Source organism: Pongo abelii, chromosome 3 (assembly GCF_028885655.2).
Source record: "Pongo abelii isolate AG06213 chromosome 3, NHGRI_mPonAbe1-v2.0_pri, whole genome shotgun sequence".
In the NCBI taxonomy this organism is placed as follows: Eukaryota; Metazoa; Chordata; class Mammalia; order Primates; family Hominidae; genus Pongo; species Pongo abelii.
Window position 1 is genome coordinate 40,939,583 of NC_071988.2, and position 18,211 is coordinate 40,957,793.

The 18,211-nt window shown below is 39.9% G+C and overlaps 1 protein-coding gene across 10 annotated transcripts in view; it reads left to right on the forward strand.

Annotated features, from left to right (window-relative positions):
- Positions 1–18,211, forward strand: part of LIMCH1 (LIM and calponin homology domains 1) — a 339,850-nt gene that overhangs the window by 224,000 nt on the left and 97,639 nt on the right. For all 10 annotated transcript variants that reach the window (XM_054553854.2, XM_054553846.2, XM_054553849.2 and 7 more), the window contains exon 4: positions 14,482–14,588. In XM_054553854.2, coding sequence (XP_054409829.2) covers positions 14,482–14,588 — 107 coding nt within the window. The remainder of the gene's footprint in view (positions 1–14,481; positions 14,589–18,211) is intronic.

The following is an 18,211-nucleotide window of genomic DNA, read 5'->3' on the forward strand; positions in this document are numbered from 1 at the left end:
TGCCAAGGAATCATGATCCACAGGCACACATGGAAAACTAGATGGAAGATGGTACTGAAGCTGGTCTTTGGAATATACTCCTGAGAGACTAGGTGGCAACTCACTTTTATTAGCCCATGTAAACATTATTTATAACCTACTGACATGCTTGGTTTGGGCATCATCTTCAGGCTAGTGAGGTTTATGTCTTTATATACTATGTGCCTAAATTTATAGACCAGGAGGCAACGCAGTGTAGTGGTAAGGGGTAGGGGTTCCGGAGTCAGACGGCCAGGATTTGATTCAACCATTTATGTTGGTTCAACCATTTACGTGTGTGCCGTTAAGCACATTACATTATGTCTCTGTAGTTCACTTTCTCATCTGGAAAATGGGGATAATAATAGTATCTACCTCATAGGGTTGACATGAAGCTTTAGTATGTAAATATACATAAATTGCTTAGAACAGTGTCTTACACATAGAATGCGCTCAATAAGTCAGTAATGATGATGATCATGATGTTGATATTTATAATTATCATGATCATCATCTTCAGCAGTATTTTTATAAGTTGGAGGGAAAGACTATGTATGGCTTTTGAATCAGACTGGCATACCTGTTAGCTTTGTCATGGGTGTGTTGTGTGCCCTTGGAACATTACTGAACTTTATTTTATTGTGGTAAAATATACATAACAAACTTTACCATTTAATCATTTTAAGTGGACAGTTCAATGGTGTTAATACATTTGCATTGCTGTGCAAGCATCACCACCATCCTTCCCTGTAACTTTTCATCATCCCAAACTGAAACTCTGTTCCTATCAAACAATAACTCTATGGAACTTATTTTAAACATCTTTCTCTACATCTGTGAGGGTAGGCACATTTAGGGCTAGGTTGTGAGAACTAAATGTGGAAGAAATTGCAAAGCCCCACACACCTTATAAGGCCTTAGTACTTCTTGTCCTTAGGAAAGCCTGTCTATATCTTCCCAAACCTGAGTGCTTAGGAAAGGGTCCTCTGCAGTCACGCTGGTGGCTCTCAACATTCCTTATGTTCACCCTTCTCCTCTCTTCCCCCTCCATGATGACCTTTTTCTCAGATATCTTGTTTTGTGAACAGGAACAGCATATGCAATGTGTTAACTCATTTTAGTTGCCAAGAATGTGCTAGGTGCTGTTTGGGAGAGATAACTTCCCCCATTAGATTTACTGTATAAATTAGGTCAAACACTAAGTTGGAAAGAAGAAGCCAGTATCCATGGAAAATTTATTATTTTGAATATACTTTTTTTTCAACATTCCTTGACGATGAAATGTGGTTTCCACTTGTGCATGATTACAACGTTGAGAATCTAGAGTTATATGAAGACAAGCTTTTCTCCACACCTTTTTTGAATTACATAGAAAAAAATTGGAATAGTAAAGGCAGCCCCAACTTGGGTTAGGCACCTGATAAACTTGAAAACATAAAAGGAGTGGTGGTGATATTTCCACCCAATTTCTCTCTCTCTCTCTTTTTTTTGCTTTGAATTTGTACCCTACATATCTCTTCTTCCTTTTCATACACATTTTAATATCAGCAGAATATTTCAAGAGGACTTTTCTCCAGCTGAAATTTCCTAATACCGAAATTACTTCAGGTTTGTTTTGGGTTTTTTTATTTTGTGGTGTTTCCTTTCTGGCTGACTTTTTAGCCTTCTCAGTAGAGAGGTTGTGATCTGTAAATATGAAAGGGGTAATGGTGTTTAGATCTATTGACGTGGCTCTTTGCTCTCACAGTCATATGACCTCTATACGCCTGTTTCTTTTCCTAATGTCATCCACATGCCTGACCTGGACTATGAAATACTTTGTTCCTGGGGTCACCCCTAACTAGTAAATCATTGTCTTAACCTGCAGCCCTATAGAGACAAGTGTGGAATATATCCTTTGTTGCAAAGATTGAAGTATGCAGAGATGAATCAGACCTTGATGTTTGACTCCTGTTTGTCTCACATGTCTTGGAGGTTGGTTGGCATTGCCAGTGTAGAAATGGATTGAAAGTTGAGTTTTAGATGATGAGCCACAACCAAAGTGTGATGACTATTTGACTCCTATTTGAATATGATGTGAAAATATGAACTGTGTTTCATTAGTTCATCTGGCTCAGCATTTCTTAAACTGTGCTTTATGAGCTGTTAAAAGGTGTATGATGGAAAAAGGGATTCTGAAGTCCAATAAGTTTAGGAAAAGCTGAGTTAAAATTAAGAGTCTCTTAGTAAGAATTTCTCAGAACTGTTAGTCTAAACATTATGAACTCCAAGTGGGGAATATTTTATGCAGCATTTTCCAAACTTTATTTGATCCAGAATCTCCTGGGACATATCCTCTAGGACTCTGTGATGTGTTTATTGCTGTTTTTTTGTTTGTTTGTTTGTTTCACATTTTTATACCTAACAAAATTGACCATTTTAACCATTTTTAGGTGTACAGTTTAGTAAGTTATATTCACAGTGTTATGCAATTGTCATCTCTATCCATTTGTCTTAGTTTGTTCAGGCTGCTATAAGAAAATACTATAGACTAGGTGGCTTATAAACAACAGGAATTTATTTCTCACAGTTCTGGGGGCTGGGAAGTCCAAGATCAAGGCACTGGCAGATTTGGCATCCGGTGAGGACCTGTTTCCTGGTTCATAGATGACCATCTTCTTTCTTTGTCCTTCCGTGGTGGGAAGGGCAAGGATGCTCTCTGGGGTCTCTTTTAAAAGAGCACTAATCCCATTTATGAGGGCTCACCCTCATGATTTAATCACTTCCTAACACTCCACTTCCAAATACCATCACATTGATGGGCACAAACATTCAGTCTATAGCACTATTTTGAGAACTTTTTCATCATCACAAACTAAAACTTTTTACTTATTAAACAACTACCTATTATCCCCTACCCTTACCTCAGACCCTGGTAACCTCTGTTTTACCTTCTGTCTCTACGAATTTGACTACTCTAAGTACCTCATGTATAAGTGGAATCCTGCAATATCTGTTCTTTTGTGTCTGGCTTATTTCACTTAGCATAGTATCTTCTAGATTTATTTACATTGTAGCATATGTCAGAATGTCATCTCTTTATAAGGCTAAATACTATTCCATTGTATGTATAGACCATATTTTGTTTATCTGTTCATCTGCTGATGAACATTTGGGTTGTTTCCACATTTTGGCCATTGTAAACTTTAGTGTGCAAGTGTCTATTTGAGTTTCTGCTGTCAGTTATTTTGGGCATATACCTAAAAGTGGGATTGCTGGATCATATTGTAATCCTGTGTTTAACTTTTTGAGGAGACATCAAACTGTTTTCCATAGCAGTTACACCATTTTACATTCTCACCAGCAATGCACGGTGGTTCTAGTTTCTCTGTATTCTCATCAACATTTGTTATTTTCTGTCTTATTAAAAATAGACATTCTAATGAGTGTGAAGTGATATTGTGTTTGATTTGCCTGTTATTATTGTTGTTGTTTAACTTCCAACCCAACTCAGACTGATACGTGATTCTACTACCATTGATTACACAGTTCAGCACAATATATGACTCGTAGGTTGGAAAAAATCCGAAATGGTATACTCCCTATTCAGTGAAATGAGTTCATTGATCACACAGTTGGATGTGATTAGAATACCAAATTGTTATAAAAGTTTTGAAATGCTTCACTTCGCTTCTCTTCTGTCTTCTCTTCTCTTCTCATCTCTTCTCTTCTCCTTTCCCTTCCTTTCCCTCCCCTCCCCTCCCCTCCCCTTCCCTCCGCTCCCTCTCCTCCCCTCCCCTCCACTCCCCTCCCCTCCTCTCCCCTTCCCTTTTTGAAACAGGGTCTCACTCTGTCACCTAGGCTAGAGTGCAGTAGCGTGATCTCAGCTCACTGCATCCTCAACCTCCTGGGCTCCATCAATCCTCCCACCTTAGTCTCCCAAGTAGCTGGGACTATAGGCGCATGTCACCATGCCTGGCTAATTTTCATATTTTTTTGTAGAGATGAGATCATATTGTGTTGCCCGCACTGGTCTGAAACCCCTGGGCTCAAGTGATCCACCTGCTTTGGCCTCCCAAAGTGCTAGGATTATAGGCATGAGCCACTGCGCCTGGCCTAAATGCTTATTTTCAATTCTGCAGTTATTTCATCATGGATCAGTACCAAACCCATAGCAATCCACAGACCACAGTTTATCACTGCTCTCAGTCATATTTTACATGTCAAATATACGGGAGCTGTTTAATGGAATATGATAGATAGTTTAAGCAGTTTTATTCTAAAATAAGTGAAGGTATTTTTCATTCAATTCCCAAAATGCAACTAGTGAATTATGTTGGAAAACAATCTGGCCATATAATATACTAATGCATATGTTGGGTTTTAGGGTTAATTTAAGTAGCCTGGGGAATAGTTCAGTAATTTTTTGGAGGGATAGATTCCTTGGAATCCAGACAGTTTTCCTGATAGGCTGCACTGTGGTATTGCCCCTCAAATGAGCTTGAATGTCAAGTCCTTGAGAGGTGATACAGCTGCTGTGTGGATGGTCATGAGTCTGGAATCCAGAAAGAGATAAAATCAAGGTGCAAGAGCCAACGGAGTCTTTGGGGTTGGGCACTCTATTTCCCTAACTGTGCTATGAGGAAAAAATAATTAATATATGCTATGCTGGGAAGGAATTGTGCTTCCAAAGCTCTTCCAAGCAGAGTTAATTAAGTAATGTATGCTCACTTCATTTTGCAGTTGGTCCTCTTTGGCATCAAGACTGTTAACTTCAGCAAATGGAAGCAGCATTACAGCTTAGTGCATAGTTCCAAAAGAATATCTTTAAAGCAAAACCAAATTTGAACAGTTTGTATGCTAAAAATGATAGTAGTAATTCACATTCTACTCTAAAACTTTGAAAGAAAAATCCACATCTGATCCACTTTTGTGAGTGCAGCCAGTATTGATAGTTTTGTCTGCCCTAGGGAGTCTCATTTTCCTTCTTTTGGAAACTATTCCTCCTCTACTCCTGCCTGGCCAAGGATTCACAGTCTTTCTATCCTCTTTCATTAGCTACTGTGGGAGGGAACTTGACCCTAGACCGGTCAATATGGGCCTTTTCCTGGGATGATTTTCAAACTGCAAGTAAGAAGAGAGTCAGTCCTCTGATGGGGTGCCAGCCTTCCATAATGAAACTTGGGAACTAGAGGTTCGTGTGGAAGAAACTCATGAACAGCAAGAGCCAATAAGCCAACATGCAGAGCGGGCAGACAAGAGATTAAGTAAGTCCAGGGCCCCAGTACCTGAGGCCTTGGTTTACAGCTGTTTCAGTGGGTCAGCTGCATCCCCACCCTGTGCCCTGCTGGGTAATACTGGACTCTGTAATCCAATATATGCCTGTTTACATCTGGATTTCTCTCACTTGCAAATAAGAGTCTCTTATGACCCCTTCCTGCTCAAAACACTTAACATTCTACCTTTCAAACAGCAAGTATGCCATTGATAGCTTTGAATAAGCTTTAAAAGTTAAAGTTAACATAGCCTAAGCACTGACTCATCATCATTCTAACCCAGACTCACACTTTTCTCCCATTATTGAAAAAACAGTAACAGATTATTTCAAATAATATCAAACTTTATATTCTTTTTAAAAAATAATTTTTAGATACAGAATATGGGATGGGTGAAGTGAGGGGATTTAAATCTTGGGGGCTAATGACATCTGTGAGTGAGAAGAAGGTGAAGGCATGGCAGAGAGGTGGAAGGAAGTAGAGGAGGCTTGTTCACACTTCTTCCAAGATTGGAAGAGGGGGCTGACCAAGGATGCCTGGAAGGATCAACAAGTGGATCCAGGAGCCTACTGATGTGGGAGCTCATAAATTTGTGGCAGCTCCAGGCCCAATCATGGCAGCATTTTGTCCAGTAGCACAGGGAGCCAAGCATTAGGGACTTAGGGTGATAGATAATATTCCTTTCTTCCTCTTCTAGCTGAGACATAAACATGGGAATCAGACAGAGATCACAATATCATCTTGACTTCTCATGGAACAAATTGGAGAACATGAGTTTAGCGCTTCAACCAAGTGGGTTTGCCAGTCCTCAATCCTGAATTAAATGAATTTATCCACCCATTTCTGGCACAGCTGGGCAACCACAGGCCTCCCCCACAGAGAGAGGCCCCTTACCACATGGCAGAAACCGAGAGCCTGTCTTCATGGAAAGGAAATGGCTGAGGAGAGATGTCCCATTTCTTCTCCCAAACCAACTTAGCAAAGGAGGAGGGAGGGCCAGGAGTGTTATCCCAGCTGATGTCCCTCCATATAGACAGACGGCTGATCCTTCTTCCAGTGGAGGCAAGAGATGGCTGGGTTCGATGCCAAGGCTCATTGTCCCAGGCTAACTGTTCCATCTGTGTTATTTCCTCCTCCTAGTCCTTGTTCTCTTATAGAATGACAAAGAGGTGGGGATGCTGAAGCTACATGCAGTGGCCTAGAATGGATCATGAAGGAAGTAAGGCAACAAGGGGAGAGAGAAATGGACTGAGAGTAAAGAGCAAAGTTTGTAAATGAAAGAGCAGGTGTTATAGGTGAGAAAGAATGAGAATCCTGGAAGAAGAGGGACTAAGGTCAAAGAGGAGGAGCATTTACTTCTTATGTCCCAGTTATTGTTGTTCTAGGTGATACCTAGGTTAAAAGAGAGCGAGAGAGCAGTGCAAAGGCCCTGGCAGGAGCTCACCTGGCATGTCTGAGGACCAGTGAGCAGGTGCCTGGCTGAAGCCGCATTGGGGGTGGTGGGTGGGGGAGAACTTTGGAGATGTGATCAGAAATGTAGTGGGTAACAGGTTCTATAGGACTTGTAAGGACATAGGCTTTTAGAAGAGAAACCTGGGACAGAGAAGGATTAGGTTATTCAGCCAGGAAGGGGCAGAGCTGGGATCCTCAGTGTGGTGGTGTGGCATTTGACTCCAGACACACAGTGCTTCCTGAAACAGTGCTCTGGTCTGGCTTTCCTGGCGCTGGCTTCCCTGGTTCTCCTCCTGCTTATGTTTGCTTTTCTTCGGGCACAATGAACTCATCCTCCTCTAACTGTCCTTTACATGTGGATGATGTCTCTGGGTTGACCTCACTCGTTCTGTGTCTGACCTCTCCCAGGAAATATCCTGCTTTCCCTCGGCTTCTCCTGTGTTCCTGGGCTGGTGATTCCCAAACCTACATATTCTGCAGGGGCCTTGCTTCTCAACTCCAAACCCAAATATAAATCCCTGATGAGCTAGGGCTCTCTAAATATAGAGTGCTCCCAATTTATTTCCCTTCTTCACAGATCTCCTCTTGCTCCTCTTCCTTAGGACAGTCTCAATGGCTAAAAACCATGGCATTACCTGAAACCCCATCTTTCCCCTCATCCTCTATCCTCACATCCACTCAATGGCCAATCCAAAGAGAGGTGCTCATATCTTCCCCCTCTGGTTTAGCTCTCCCTGGGATCTTTTAAAATTAGTTAATTAATTAATTGTTCTTTTTTTTGAGACAGGGTCTCGCTCCTGCCCAGGCTGGAGTGTAGTGGCATAATCACGGCTCACTTCAGCTTCTGCCTCCCAGGTTCAAGCCATCCTCCCACCTCAGCCTCCTGAGTAGTTGAGTCTAAGGTGCGCACCAGCAGGCCCATCTAATTTTTTTATTTTTGTAGAGATAAGGTTTCGCCACATTGCCCAGGCTGGTCTCGAACTTCTGGGCCCAAGTGATCTGCCTGCCTCCTAAAGTGATGAAATTATAGGCATGAACTACCACGCCAGGCCTGGGATCTTATAGTAGCCTCTTAAATGGACCCTCTCCTCCACCCATTGGCTCTCTCCCACTGCACCTGACATCTTTTCCCAAAACAAAGCTAGGATCCCAGGACTCCCGTTCTCATGAACTGGTCTGGCTTCCCAACTGCCTAAAGAACAGTCTAGATCTTTAGCAAGACACTCAGAGGCCTCCTCTGTCTCACCTTTCATAGTTCTCTTCTCCCACCTCCCATTTTCTCTTCTGTGATCCTCTGTGCTTCTGCTCATTTCCCATCCATAAAATGTTTTCTTCTGCTTCAAGCAGCCACCCAGCTGCCAACTTCTGGGTCAAATGTCCCCAGAATTCCCCCAGGCAGAATGAGTTGCTCTTTTCTCTCAGTGGAAGAGCTGGTATCCTCATTAAGTGCTCCTGGCAAATAAAAATGCATTGAAAGTCTGGCAAGTGCTGATTGTTGTTGGACATCAGCCAGTCACTGGAGTGTGACTGTTACCCATACAGGCTGAGGCAGCAACTGTGAACACACGGCAGGTACAGGAAATTCCCAAATTCTATTAATTATGTGATAAGTTCCTGGAGATATTTTGGTAATGTATTCCTTAAGTTCTGAGTTTCTTAATTGCATTTCTGTTAAAGGGAGTTTGCTTCAAATGTAGAAAACCTAACCAAAACCATGTTTAAAAGAAAAACAAGTCTTATAGGTAGAATAGAAAAGTAACATTATTGTTGGTTATGGGTTTCCTAACAAGATCTGGGTCTTCTATGATAGACTTGCAAATCTGAAAGTCTTTCTGAGGTATGCTAGTCCTTATTAAAATTTCTTTCTTTCTTTTCTCATTCTCTTTTTTCTTTCTTTCTTTCTTTCTTGCTTGCTTGCTTGCTCTCTTGCTTGCTTGACAAGGTCTTGCTTTGTTACCCAGGCTGAAGTACAGTGGTGCGATCATAGCTCACTGCAGCCTCTACCTCCTGGGCTCAGGTGATTCTCCCACCCCAGCCTCCTGAGTAGCTGGGACTACAGGCATGCTCCACCATGGCCAGCTAATTTTTTAAAAAAACATTTTATAGAGAGAGTCTTGCTCTATTGCCCAGGCTGGTCTTGAACTTCTGGCCTCAAGGGGTCCTCCTGCCTCAGCCTCTCAAAGCACTGGTAGTACAAGTGTGACCCACTGCACCTGGGCCTTACTAAGATTTTTAGGGCAAATATTTATTATAGAAAATGTATAAAAATGAGAACTTCAAAAGTGGTAATTCTAGTTTACATTTTAATATTTTCCACCTAATCTTTTAATTTATAGAAACTGAGAATTATATGGATGCTTTATATATATATTGCATTTTAAATATCTGGCAGTAAAGGTGTCTGGATTCATTTGAAACCCAAATGAGCATTCCCTTCATTTTCTGTGAACGCAAATCCATGATCATGTTGATCTTTCCCTACTGGGGTAAAAGAAATAAAGCCAAGAAGGTTGGGCACAGAAGGGAGCTTCTCATTCCCTGTCTGGTTTCCATAGAGAACTACCAAATGCAGGGTGTCTGCCCCAGAGCCAGAAAGCTGCTTGCTCTGTGCAGGAGATAAAGGAAAGAGAGCAACTTTTTTGCAGATGGAAATGACAACTGAAGAAAGAGAAAGGTAGCAAGGAGCTTCTTGCTTGCCTTCTGAAGAAAAGAGGAAGAAGGGCCTGGATGAGGCCCCCTCCTCCTGCCCCTTCTCCCTCTGATAGCACTGCCATGGGCTGAGGAAACCTCTTCTGTAGCTGCTGGGATCCTTGATCCAACTGTAGTCAGAGGAGAAGTGCACCTGGCATGTCTGAATGTTTTCCCACTGAAGTGTTCTGCCCAGCTTTTAGATTCCATCATGTAATTCCTATTCTCCTTCATGTGTACTTTGGATGAAGTAGGCTTTTCTGGTCTGAACTTTGAACCATCATGCAAGGATTTATTTCTGTGGGTTAATTACAAATGATGGCTTATAAGCAGCTACTTATAAGCCTGCAAATGAACTTTTGGTATGTAGCCTGCCCCTAAATTTGAGGCTGTTTGTATAAAACTGTCAAGCTAGTGGTTAATAACAACTAAGTAACAATAGCAGCAACTATCTTTTTTTTTTCTTTGCCATCTCCTATGTAACTGGCAAGGGCTATACCTACACAGTATGCCTGTTTTTCATAGATGGATAAACTGTTCTTCATCATCGCATCTTCCATGGTCCTTTCTTGACCTGAGTGAACAAGAATGTCTTAATAATAACTGCCATACAATGAGTGCCCAGAAAGTGCCAGACGCTAAGCTGTGTTCTTAATGTTTATTTTCTGTAATTTTGACATCCCTACAGGTCGATAGCATCCCCCACCTTACGAGTTAGAAATCTGAGGATCAGAAAGGTTAGGAACTATGCCCGAGGACATGTAGCTAAGAAGCAGACAAGGCTGGGATTCTAACTAGAAAAGCTGTTTGTGCCCTGTTCCTTGATATGTTTGTTCTTCTCTTACTTCTGTTTTCTAATTTGATGTCAGAACTCTGTTTATGTGTATCTTGAACAATTCCAGTTATTTGATGGATTGTGAAGACTAAGGAATTCTGTTTTATTCATTACAGATACCTAGAAGAGTACGTAGCACATTGAATTGAGTTTATTTAAATATTTAGTGAGCATTTCTACATGTCAGGAACTTTGCTACACTCTGGGGTAGAGACCATCCTGGGCTATTCCCTCACCTTGCCTTTGGAGTGAGAAAGGAAAGGGAGTGAGTTGCAAGGATGTCTTTAGAGTAAGAGGCCCTGGGAAGGTAGTAAGCTCAGGTCTTACCCATAGCCCTTGGGAAATGTTTTTATACACAGGGCAAGCCCACAAATCAATGAAATGAGAAACCACTGGCCCATGAACAAGGAGGGTTTAATGTATGGAAGTTACATGAACAATGGTATAAATTCATATATTAATATTTGTCTAGTACAAAATAGACTCTTTGAGGAACTTTATGTTATGCCTTTCTGTTGAACTGAGACTCATGTTATGCAGTACTTGCCAATTAGCCAGAAATGGTAACTTTCCATCAGTAGCACCTGAGGATTTACCTCCATGACTTTGCAGTGGTCATCTCAGAGGTGACAACCATTTTTCCTTGAATTTTGTGGAATAGATTTTTACCAATGAAGTCACAATCCTACCTAGTTCAATATATCTTTTAGAAATTCAAGAACCTTTTCTCACAACCTTTTTTGGGAAAAATCTCAAATATACAGAAAAATTCAAAGAATGGTATGGTGAATAACCGAATACAGGGTCATCCAGCTATGGCCTATGGGCCAAATCCACCCAATGCCTGCTTTCATAAATAAAGTTGGTTAGGATAGAGACACGTTTGTTTACGTATGATCTGGTTACAACAACAGTGTTGAATTATTTTAACAGAGACCACCATATGGCCCACAAGGCCTAAAAGATTTACTATCTGACCCTTTATAGAAAAAGTTGATTGTCCCTTGATCTAGATTCACTGCTTGTTACTATTTTACTATTTGCTTTATCTCTGTCTTCACAGACAGGCAGACATACTCGCAACCTCTCTCTCTCTCCCTTCCCCCATACGTGTGAGCATATATATACATGCATACTTTTTTTGAACCATTTGAAAGTTATGTTACTGACATTATGATAATTCACCCCTAAATAATTCATATGGATGCTTAAAAATAAAGGCAGTCTCTCATATAAATGCAAAATCATGATCACACCAAAAAAATTAACATTCATTGAATAATGTCATCCAATGTGCAGTTCATATTTAAATTTGACTTTTACACCCTTATTTAGTTTTTCCTTTGGGATCCGGGGTCTAATCAAAGATCATACATTGCATTTGTGCATGATGGCTTTGATCGCCAATTTTTGTTTTACGTGACATTGACTTTTTTGAAGAGTCCTTTAAAAACTTCTTGCAAAGATGTATGGATTTGTTAGCTCCACGATAGTAAGAGCTAAATATATAGCCATTGTAGTAAAGCAGTGTCTTGTACTTCTTTTCCCTTGGGATTGAGACACATTTAGTGTTTGGCTTCCAAAGTTAACACACTAAGTTGTGGGTTTTGCTGGAAATTGTAAATGTGGAAAAATCTCAGTGTGAACAGCAAGGCAGATGAGAATTCACAGAATGCATTTTATGTAATTAAAGGCACAGCCCTTCTCGCTTGCTCCAGTGGCTGCCCTTGCTAGCTCTTGGCTGGGTGGCTCTTCCTTCTGGCTTTTCTTCTGCCTAGGGCCTGGCTCCCCTCCAGCATCATTAGGTTGTAGCAAGAAGCTGGAAACAGACCTGCAGTTATTTAAATCTTCTAGCCCAAATTGTTTGGGCTGGCTGGCAGCACAAAGCTTTTGTGTTTGCAGGCTGCATGCTGAACACAGCATGGTATTCAAAGGCGGATCTGTGCGTCTGGGATGCACATAGGAGGAGTACCTTGTTGAGAATCTGTGGGGGTCACAGTCATGCACCTCTTAGGGGACTACATGCTGGTCACAGGTCTTGTCCTTTATTGTGGTGCCAAATGATGCCCAGAGAACATCAACACTCAGCCTTTGCTTTCCTCTGGGCAGAAAGCACTCAGAGCTTAAAGGCCAGTCAGAGGATACTTGCACTCCCAAGTGAAGACTCACCTGGATCTGTACTAGTCAGTCTTTGGTTTGGAGTTGCCTCGTGGGGTAAATGGTTTCTTTACTGTTCCTGAATGGTGGAATTGTAAGTGAGTGCGGCACGTGTTTTTGAATGTGGTATCCTCAAGATTGTTCAAGGCTAGAGCAGTGGAGCATTTGAGAGTCACAGAGCCAAGTAAGTTAAGAGGGTGCATATATATGTGTGTTTGTTTGCTGGTGGGAGGGAAGGAGGAAGAAGAACATCATAGAGAAAGAGAAGACAAGAAGAAAATGGAAGATCAGCCTCTACCTGCATAGCCTCATCTTCCTTTGGTGCTGGCCTCAGATTTTATGCTTGAGTTCCTCATATAAGACATGTTGTTTTGCACCTCCATCCTTTGGGGGCTGTGTGATCTTGGACAATTTGCTTAATTGTTCTGTGCCTTAGATCACTCATCTGTCAAAATTTTTCATAAAGTTGTACAGGAATTAAATGAGTGAATATATGTAAAGTTCTTGGAACGATGCATGGTGAATAATAAGGGCTATAGAAAGGTTAGCAACTTATTGCTATTGTTCTTGTTGTTATTTTGAGCCTGGATGTATTAATTTTTTATTACTGCATAAAACCTAATGTCTTTAACACCCATTGGTTATCTCTCATTTTCTGAATGTCAGAAGTCTGGACATGGTGTAACTGGATTTTTAGCTCAGGGTCCTGCAGGACTGAAATTAAAGTGTTAGTGTGGGCTGAGATCCTATCTGAACATCTTCCAAGCTCCTTCCAAGCTCATGTGGTTGTTAACAGAATTCATCTCCTTGCAGCTATAGAATTCATGGCCAGCATGAATTCTGACCTCACCTTCTAAGAGTTTCCCTGATTAGGTCAGGCCCAATAAGATAATCTTTCTTTTGATTAACTCCAAGTCAACTTGCTAGTGACATATCACAGAGTTATAGCCCATCATATTCACAAATTTCACTTGCACTCAACGAGAGATGTGTACATTGGGGACAGGATTCTTGGGGGTTATCTTGAATCCGGACTGCAAACTGGGTAACTGGAAATATTCTCTGTTCACTAAGTTGAATTGCACGTGGGTGAATATATGATTCTGTAATCACCACCATCATTTCAGATTTTTGTAGCATCTTTGTCACAGCATTCAGATGGATTCATATCAGTCTGGCTTCTGGAGCTGACATTCCCTATCCTGTAGTTTTCACTAACTGATGGGGTCAGTTAGCACCTTCGAAAGTCTTTTAGGAAGAGGACAGTTAGGGACTTGTAGCTGGTAAACTTCTTGACTAATACCCTGGAGTTCCAAAAGGATGACCCACAATTTGCAATCCCTTTCAGAAGCATTTGTTTGTACTTAATGACTTAAAATAGATGAAGACAGACCCCTCCTTAATTGTCAATGGTGCCTGCCAATTCAAAGTAAATTTGTATCTGCTAGAGAAAATTTCACTTTCTTGACAGTCTTTTGCATTAGTATTTTAAAAGCTTTCCCTGTCCTTTTTTCTCATTTCGATTAAGTCTAGATTTTTTTTCTTGCATTTAACTCAGTTTATAATCCACAAAGAGGTATTACTAGTCAAAATCCATAAAGGATGTAAAATACATCTAAAGAATATATTTTAGAAGATCAATTAAGAAGAAAAACTTGCTGAAGATGAAAAATCTTTTTTTTTAAAAAAAAAAAAAAGAAAGAAAAGAAAAGAAATCAATTTCAACCAGATTCTAGGCAACAAGACATGGACAAAGAAGCAATAAGGAATACCTGTTTTTGAGTACAGTTCCCCCTAACAATGCTAAGTTTTCCTTTTTAATGACATTTTACTTGCAGTTTTATACAAATGTGTCAAGCTAACGGGAAAAAATGAATCTGGCATGGTTGTGGGTTTGGAGATTTGAAGTGTCTGTTTATCTGGCATTTCCTAACAAAGTATGATTTGTTATGCAAGCTATGATTTAGACCTGACCATAGCTGCCTTAGTGACCAGTATCCCTACAGCAACTTGGGAGGGGCTGGTTCATAAAGATAATCTAAGATAATATAGACATATTTCTTTTTTTCCTTCTAGGACAATATTATCTTATTCTTGAGAGGTTGTAAAGAGCTTGGCCTTAAAGAATCTCAACTTTTTGACCCGAGTGACCTCCAGGATACATCCAACAGAGTAACAGTCAAGTAAGTAAAACGTGATTTATGTTTAAGGAAAACTCCTTTATAGTTTGATTTGCAATTTTGTGATAATGTTGTAAGTTCTAAGAGACAGAGAATTGGTTATGCTTAATAAAATAAAAATGTGAAGGTAAAAATCAACTTTCAAAACAACTCGCATTGACTTTCCCTCTGTGCATAGCTTTCATTCTGATCAAACATCATTTTTTGAATGCAAAAATCTTGCATATAGAGTTTGAATTTTGAAGAGGAGAAAAATGTTAAGTAAAGCTTAACAGAGAGGCAAGAAAGAAATAGGCACAGAATCAGTGTGTTAGACAAAAAACTTTTATTGGCGCCAATTGAACATTTGAGTAGGCTCTTGGAAGGTAAACAGATCTGAACTCTGTTACGCAAAGAAGGCATTAGATTATGGAGAACTTATTTGTAACTGTCTTCTCATATGTGTCAGGGATCAAGTTCTTTGAAGATGGATCATTAGCACTTTGACTATATCTACTTTAATGAGCCCTGTTTGGGCCAAATAATTCTTGGAGCAGAATGTCGCAATAAAAGAGACAGCAATGTACTTTGTGTAAAGAAATAGCTTGTGACCAGGGTATGAGATGGCAGAGATAACTTTCCTGTAGTTTAGAAGTTCTTTAGATCCTACTGATTTCATATAAAACATTTTCCACTTTAGCCAAACAATGTTTGACATGGATATGCCTGAATAATAAACATAGTTACATAGATAGGGTCTGTGAATTGGCAACTTTTCTTCTTTTGATTGTTTTTGGAGTCATTTTATCATGAAGGAACAGAAAAGGGAGAGAAGCCAAAATTCAGAGCTGTTAATTTTATACCATTTGCTTGATTTTATACTATTTGCTTGATTTTTATACTATATTTGCTTGATTTTTATACTATTTGATTTTATACTATTTGCTTGATTTTTTATACTATTTGATTTTATACTATTTGCTTGATTTTTTATTTTTTAAAAAGGATGAGGAAAAATAGGAAAAAAAATGAGAACTACTGGATAAAATAAAATTTGGGGTTTATATTGGATTTTTTGATTCATGACTGGGAATATGGGAGAGTTAGTGGTGATCTATTGTCTAAAAGTACTTTTCTGTTGTCAATATGCCATTCTTTAAAACTTCTCTTGGAAAAATGTTAGCTAAGCGAAAAAATAACAATAACAATTAGGATATTTGAATATGGAAACCGCACTAAACCTCATCTTGGTCATCACATGCCCCATTTATTATTGTACTTAAATCTGTCCTCTATAAACCATTGTTCACTTTAGGAAATTGTTTTAGGTTCTGCCGCATCTCCCATTCATAGTTTCACCCGGGTGGCAAGTGACCAGAAACAATAGTAACTGTGCAGCTTTGTAGGTAATAATTAGTCACACACACATTGCTTGGAGGGTGAAGGAAAGGTCATTTCGAAAGTGTCTGCAGCTGCATTCATTTTTTTTTAGAGCCACTTTAAATCAATATGTTACTAAACCAGAATTCTGAGCCTGATTGGTTTTAAAAATTCAGAACTCGTATCACCTTTATTGCTTATCTACAAAAAACTGGGCATCAGGAAAATGAGGATCTAGCCGTAGGTCTGCTGCTCACTAGATCTGAAGCCCTGGTTAAGCTCCCTTCTTCAGCAGGCCCCATGTATTCATCTAAAAATTGAAACTGGATGGAATATTCCATCTGGTATGATTCTAGGTCAAGCTTGCTCAGTGCAGATATGGGAAGATGGAACAACTGACTTGTAAAAAAAAAAGAGAGATTTAAATCAAGATGTGGAAAGAAATCTAAAGGGGAAAATGTCACTTAGGCAAGTGACACATGGATACAGTCCCTTCTTAGCTACTGTACCATCTTTTTGTTTTCCTGTCGATTTTTCCTTCTTTTTTTCTGTCTCCTTTTCTTCCTTCTGCCTTCCCTCCCTTTTTAATCCTGTCTTTCCATCTATCTCTCCTTTTGTATTTCTTCTCCTCATTTTCTTTTTAATGTTTCCTTCACTTGGGTACTCTTATTTCTTTAGGCAATACTGTGCCATCACATTCCCCCATGACCCTGGCATTTTTCATTCATTCATTCAACAAATGTTTGCCGAGCAGCTTCTGTGTGTTAGATACTTTTCATCACTAGAGAAATAGAATGAACTCAGATAGCCAAGGTCTTCTGCTCTCGTGGAGTTTACAGTCCAGTGTCAAGAAATGAGAAGCAAAGAAGTAAACAAAGAAGATCATTGCAGGAAGTGATAAGTGCTGAGAAGAAAATAAAATGGAGTGATAAGCAAAAGACAGTGGCCAGTCCGGAGGTGGTTAAGGGTGGCTTCTCTGAAGTGCTGGCGTTTCAGCTGAGCACTAACTAGGGGCTGAGACACAAATAGGAAGGAAGAACAGGCTGTGGGAAGATCTGTGGGGCATTCAGGACAGAGAAAGAGCAGGTACAAAGTCAGGGGAAGAGGAATGACAAGCTTCATGTTTAAAAGAAAGAAAAGTAACTGGTGTGGTTGAAGGATAATGTGTAAGGACATTTGTGGTGGGCGTGGCAGCCCACAAGCAAGGTAGGACGTTGAACTCAGAATCATTATAGAGAAAAAACATTTTACTGTATGAGTATTTCAAAGAACATAAAGAATTTTATCTTAAAATGATGCTATAAATTCACTTACAGTACGTAGAAAGTTGTTTCTAGTTTTAGTAAGGAGTAGAGTATGGAATAAACTATTGGATTTCATGTATTTTTGATAAGTGATGCTGGTTTAATTTGGCACTGTGCAGGGAATGCTTGTAACATATGCAGATTTTGTAAACTAAGGTAGTTAAAGTAGAACTGCTGTATTTCTCTGTTGTCCCTCTGAGAGTTGAGCAGGACATCTGTAGACACAGAGAGGAGCACCCCATTGCCACCAATTACTAGCGGAAGCAGTAAGGTATAGGGATAGATCCCACAGAGGAGCTTTGGATGGTTTTCTGGAAGTTGTGTTTCAGAAAATACTCTTTCATTTAGCTTTCATGATAGGCAGTTTTTCTTGTGTGGTGTGTGTGTGTGTGTGTGTGTGTGTTTAGAAGAAACTTGAGTAGACCAAAAAAAAAAAAAAAAAAGAGGAAAAGCCTGCAAGTGATTACTGTATGTGTAATTTAGTGAACTCTACCTGTAATGGATGCCAGACAACCTTGATGGGAAATGAAAGTGTAATCTAGACAGGCACACAGCAGGTATTATTCCAAGGAATGAAAGCAACTGGATGAAAACGTACGTAGGCTCTGGATTGCTCCCAAGTGTCTCTGTCAAAATTTGGAAGTATTTCCACATAATACGTGGGAGTCATTCAACAAATATTTTGTGAGCTTCTACTATGTACCAAGCATAATTTTTAGCACTGGGTTACAGTCTTAGTGAACTTTTATCATCAATGCAGAAAAAGCTTTATGTTCCCTATTCTTAATTTGTTTTCCATAAAAGTTTCAAATCTTTTATAGATTTTTAAAAATCTGGTTTCTTTCTTAAATTAAAAACCCTAGCAGATTGGGAGGCCAAGGCGGGCAGATCACGAGGTCAGGAGATGGAGACCATCCTAGCCAACATGGTGAAACCCCATTTCTACTAAAAATGCAAAAATTA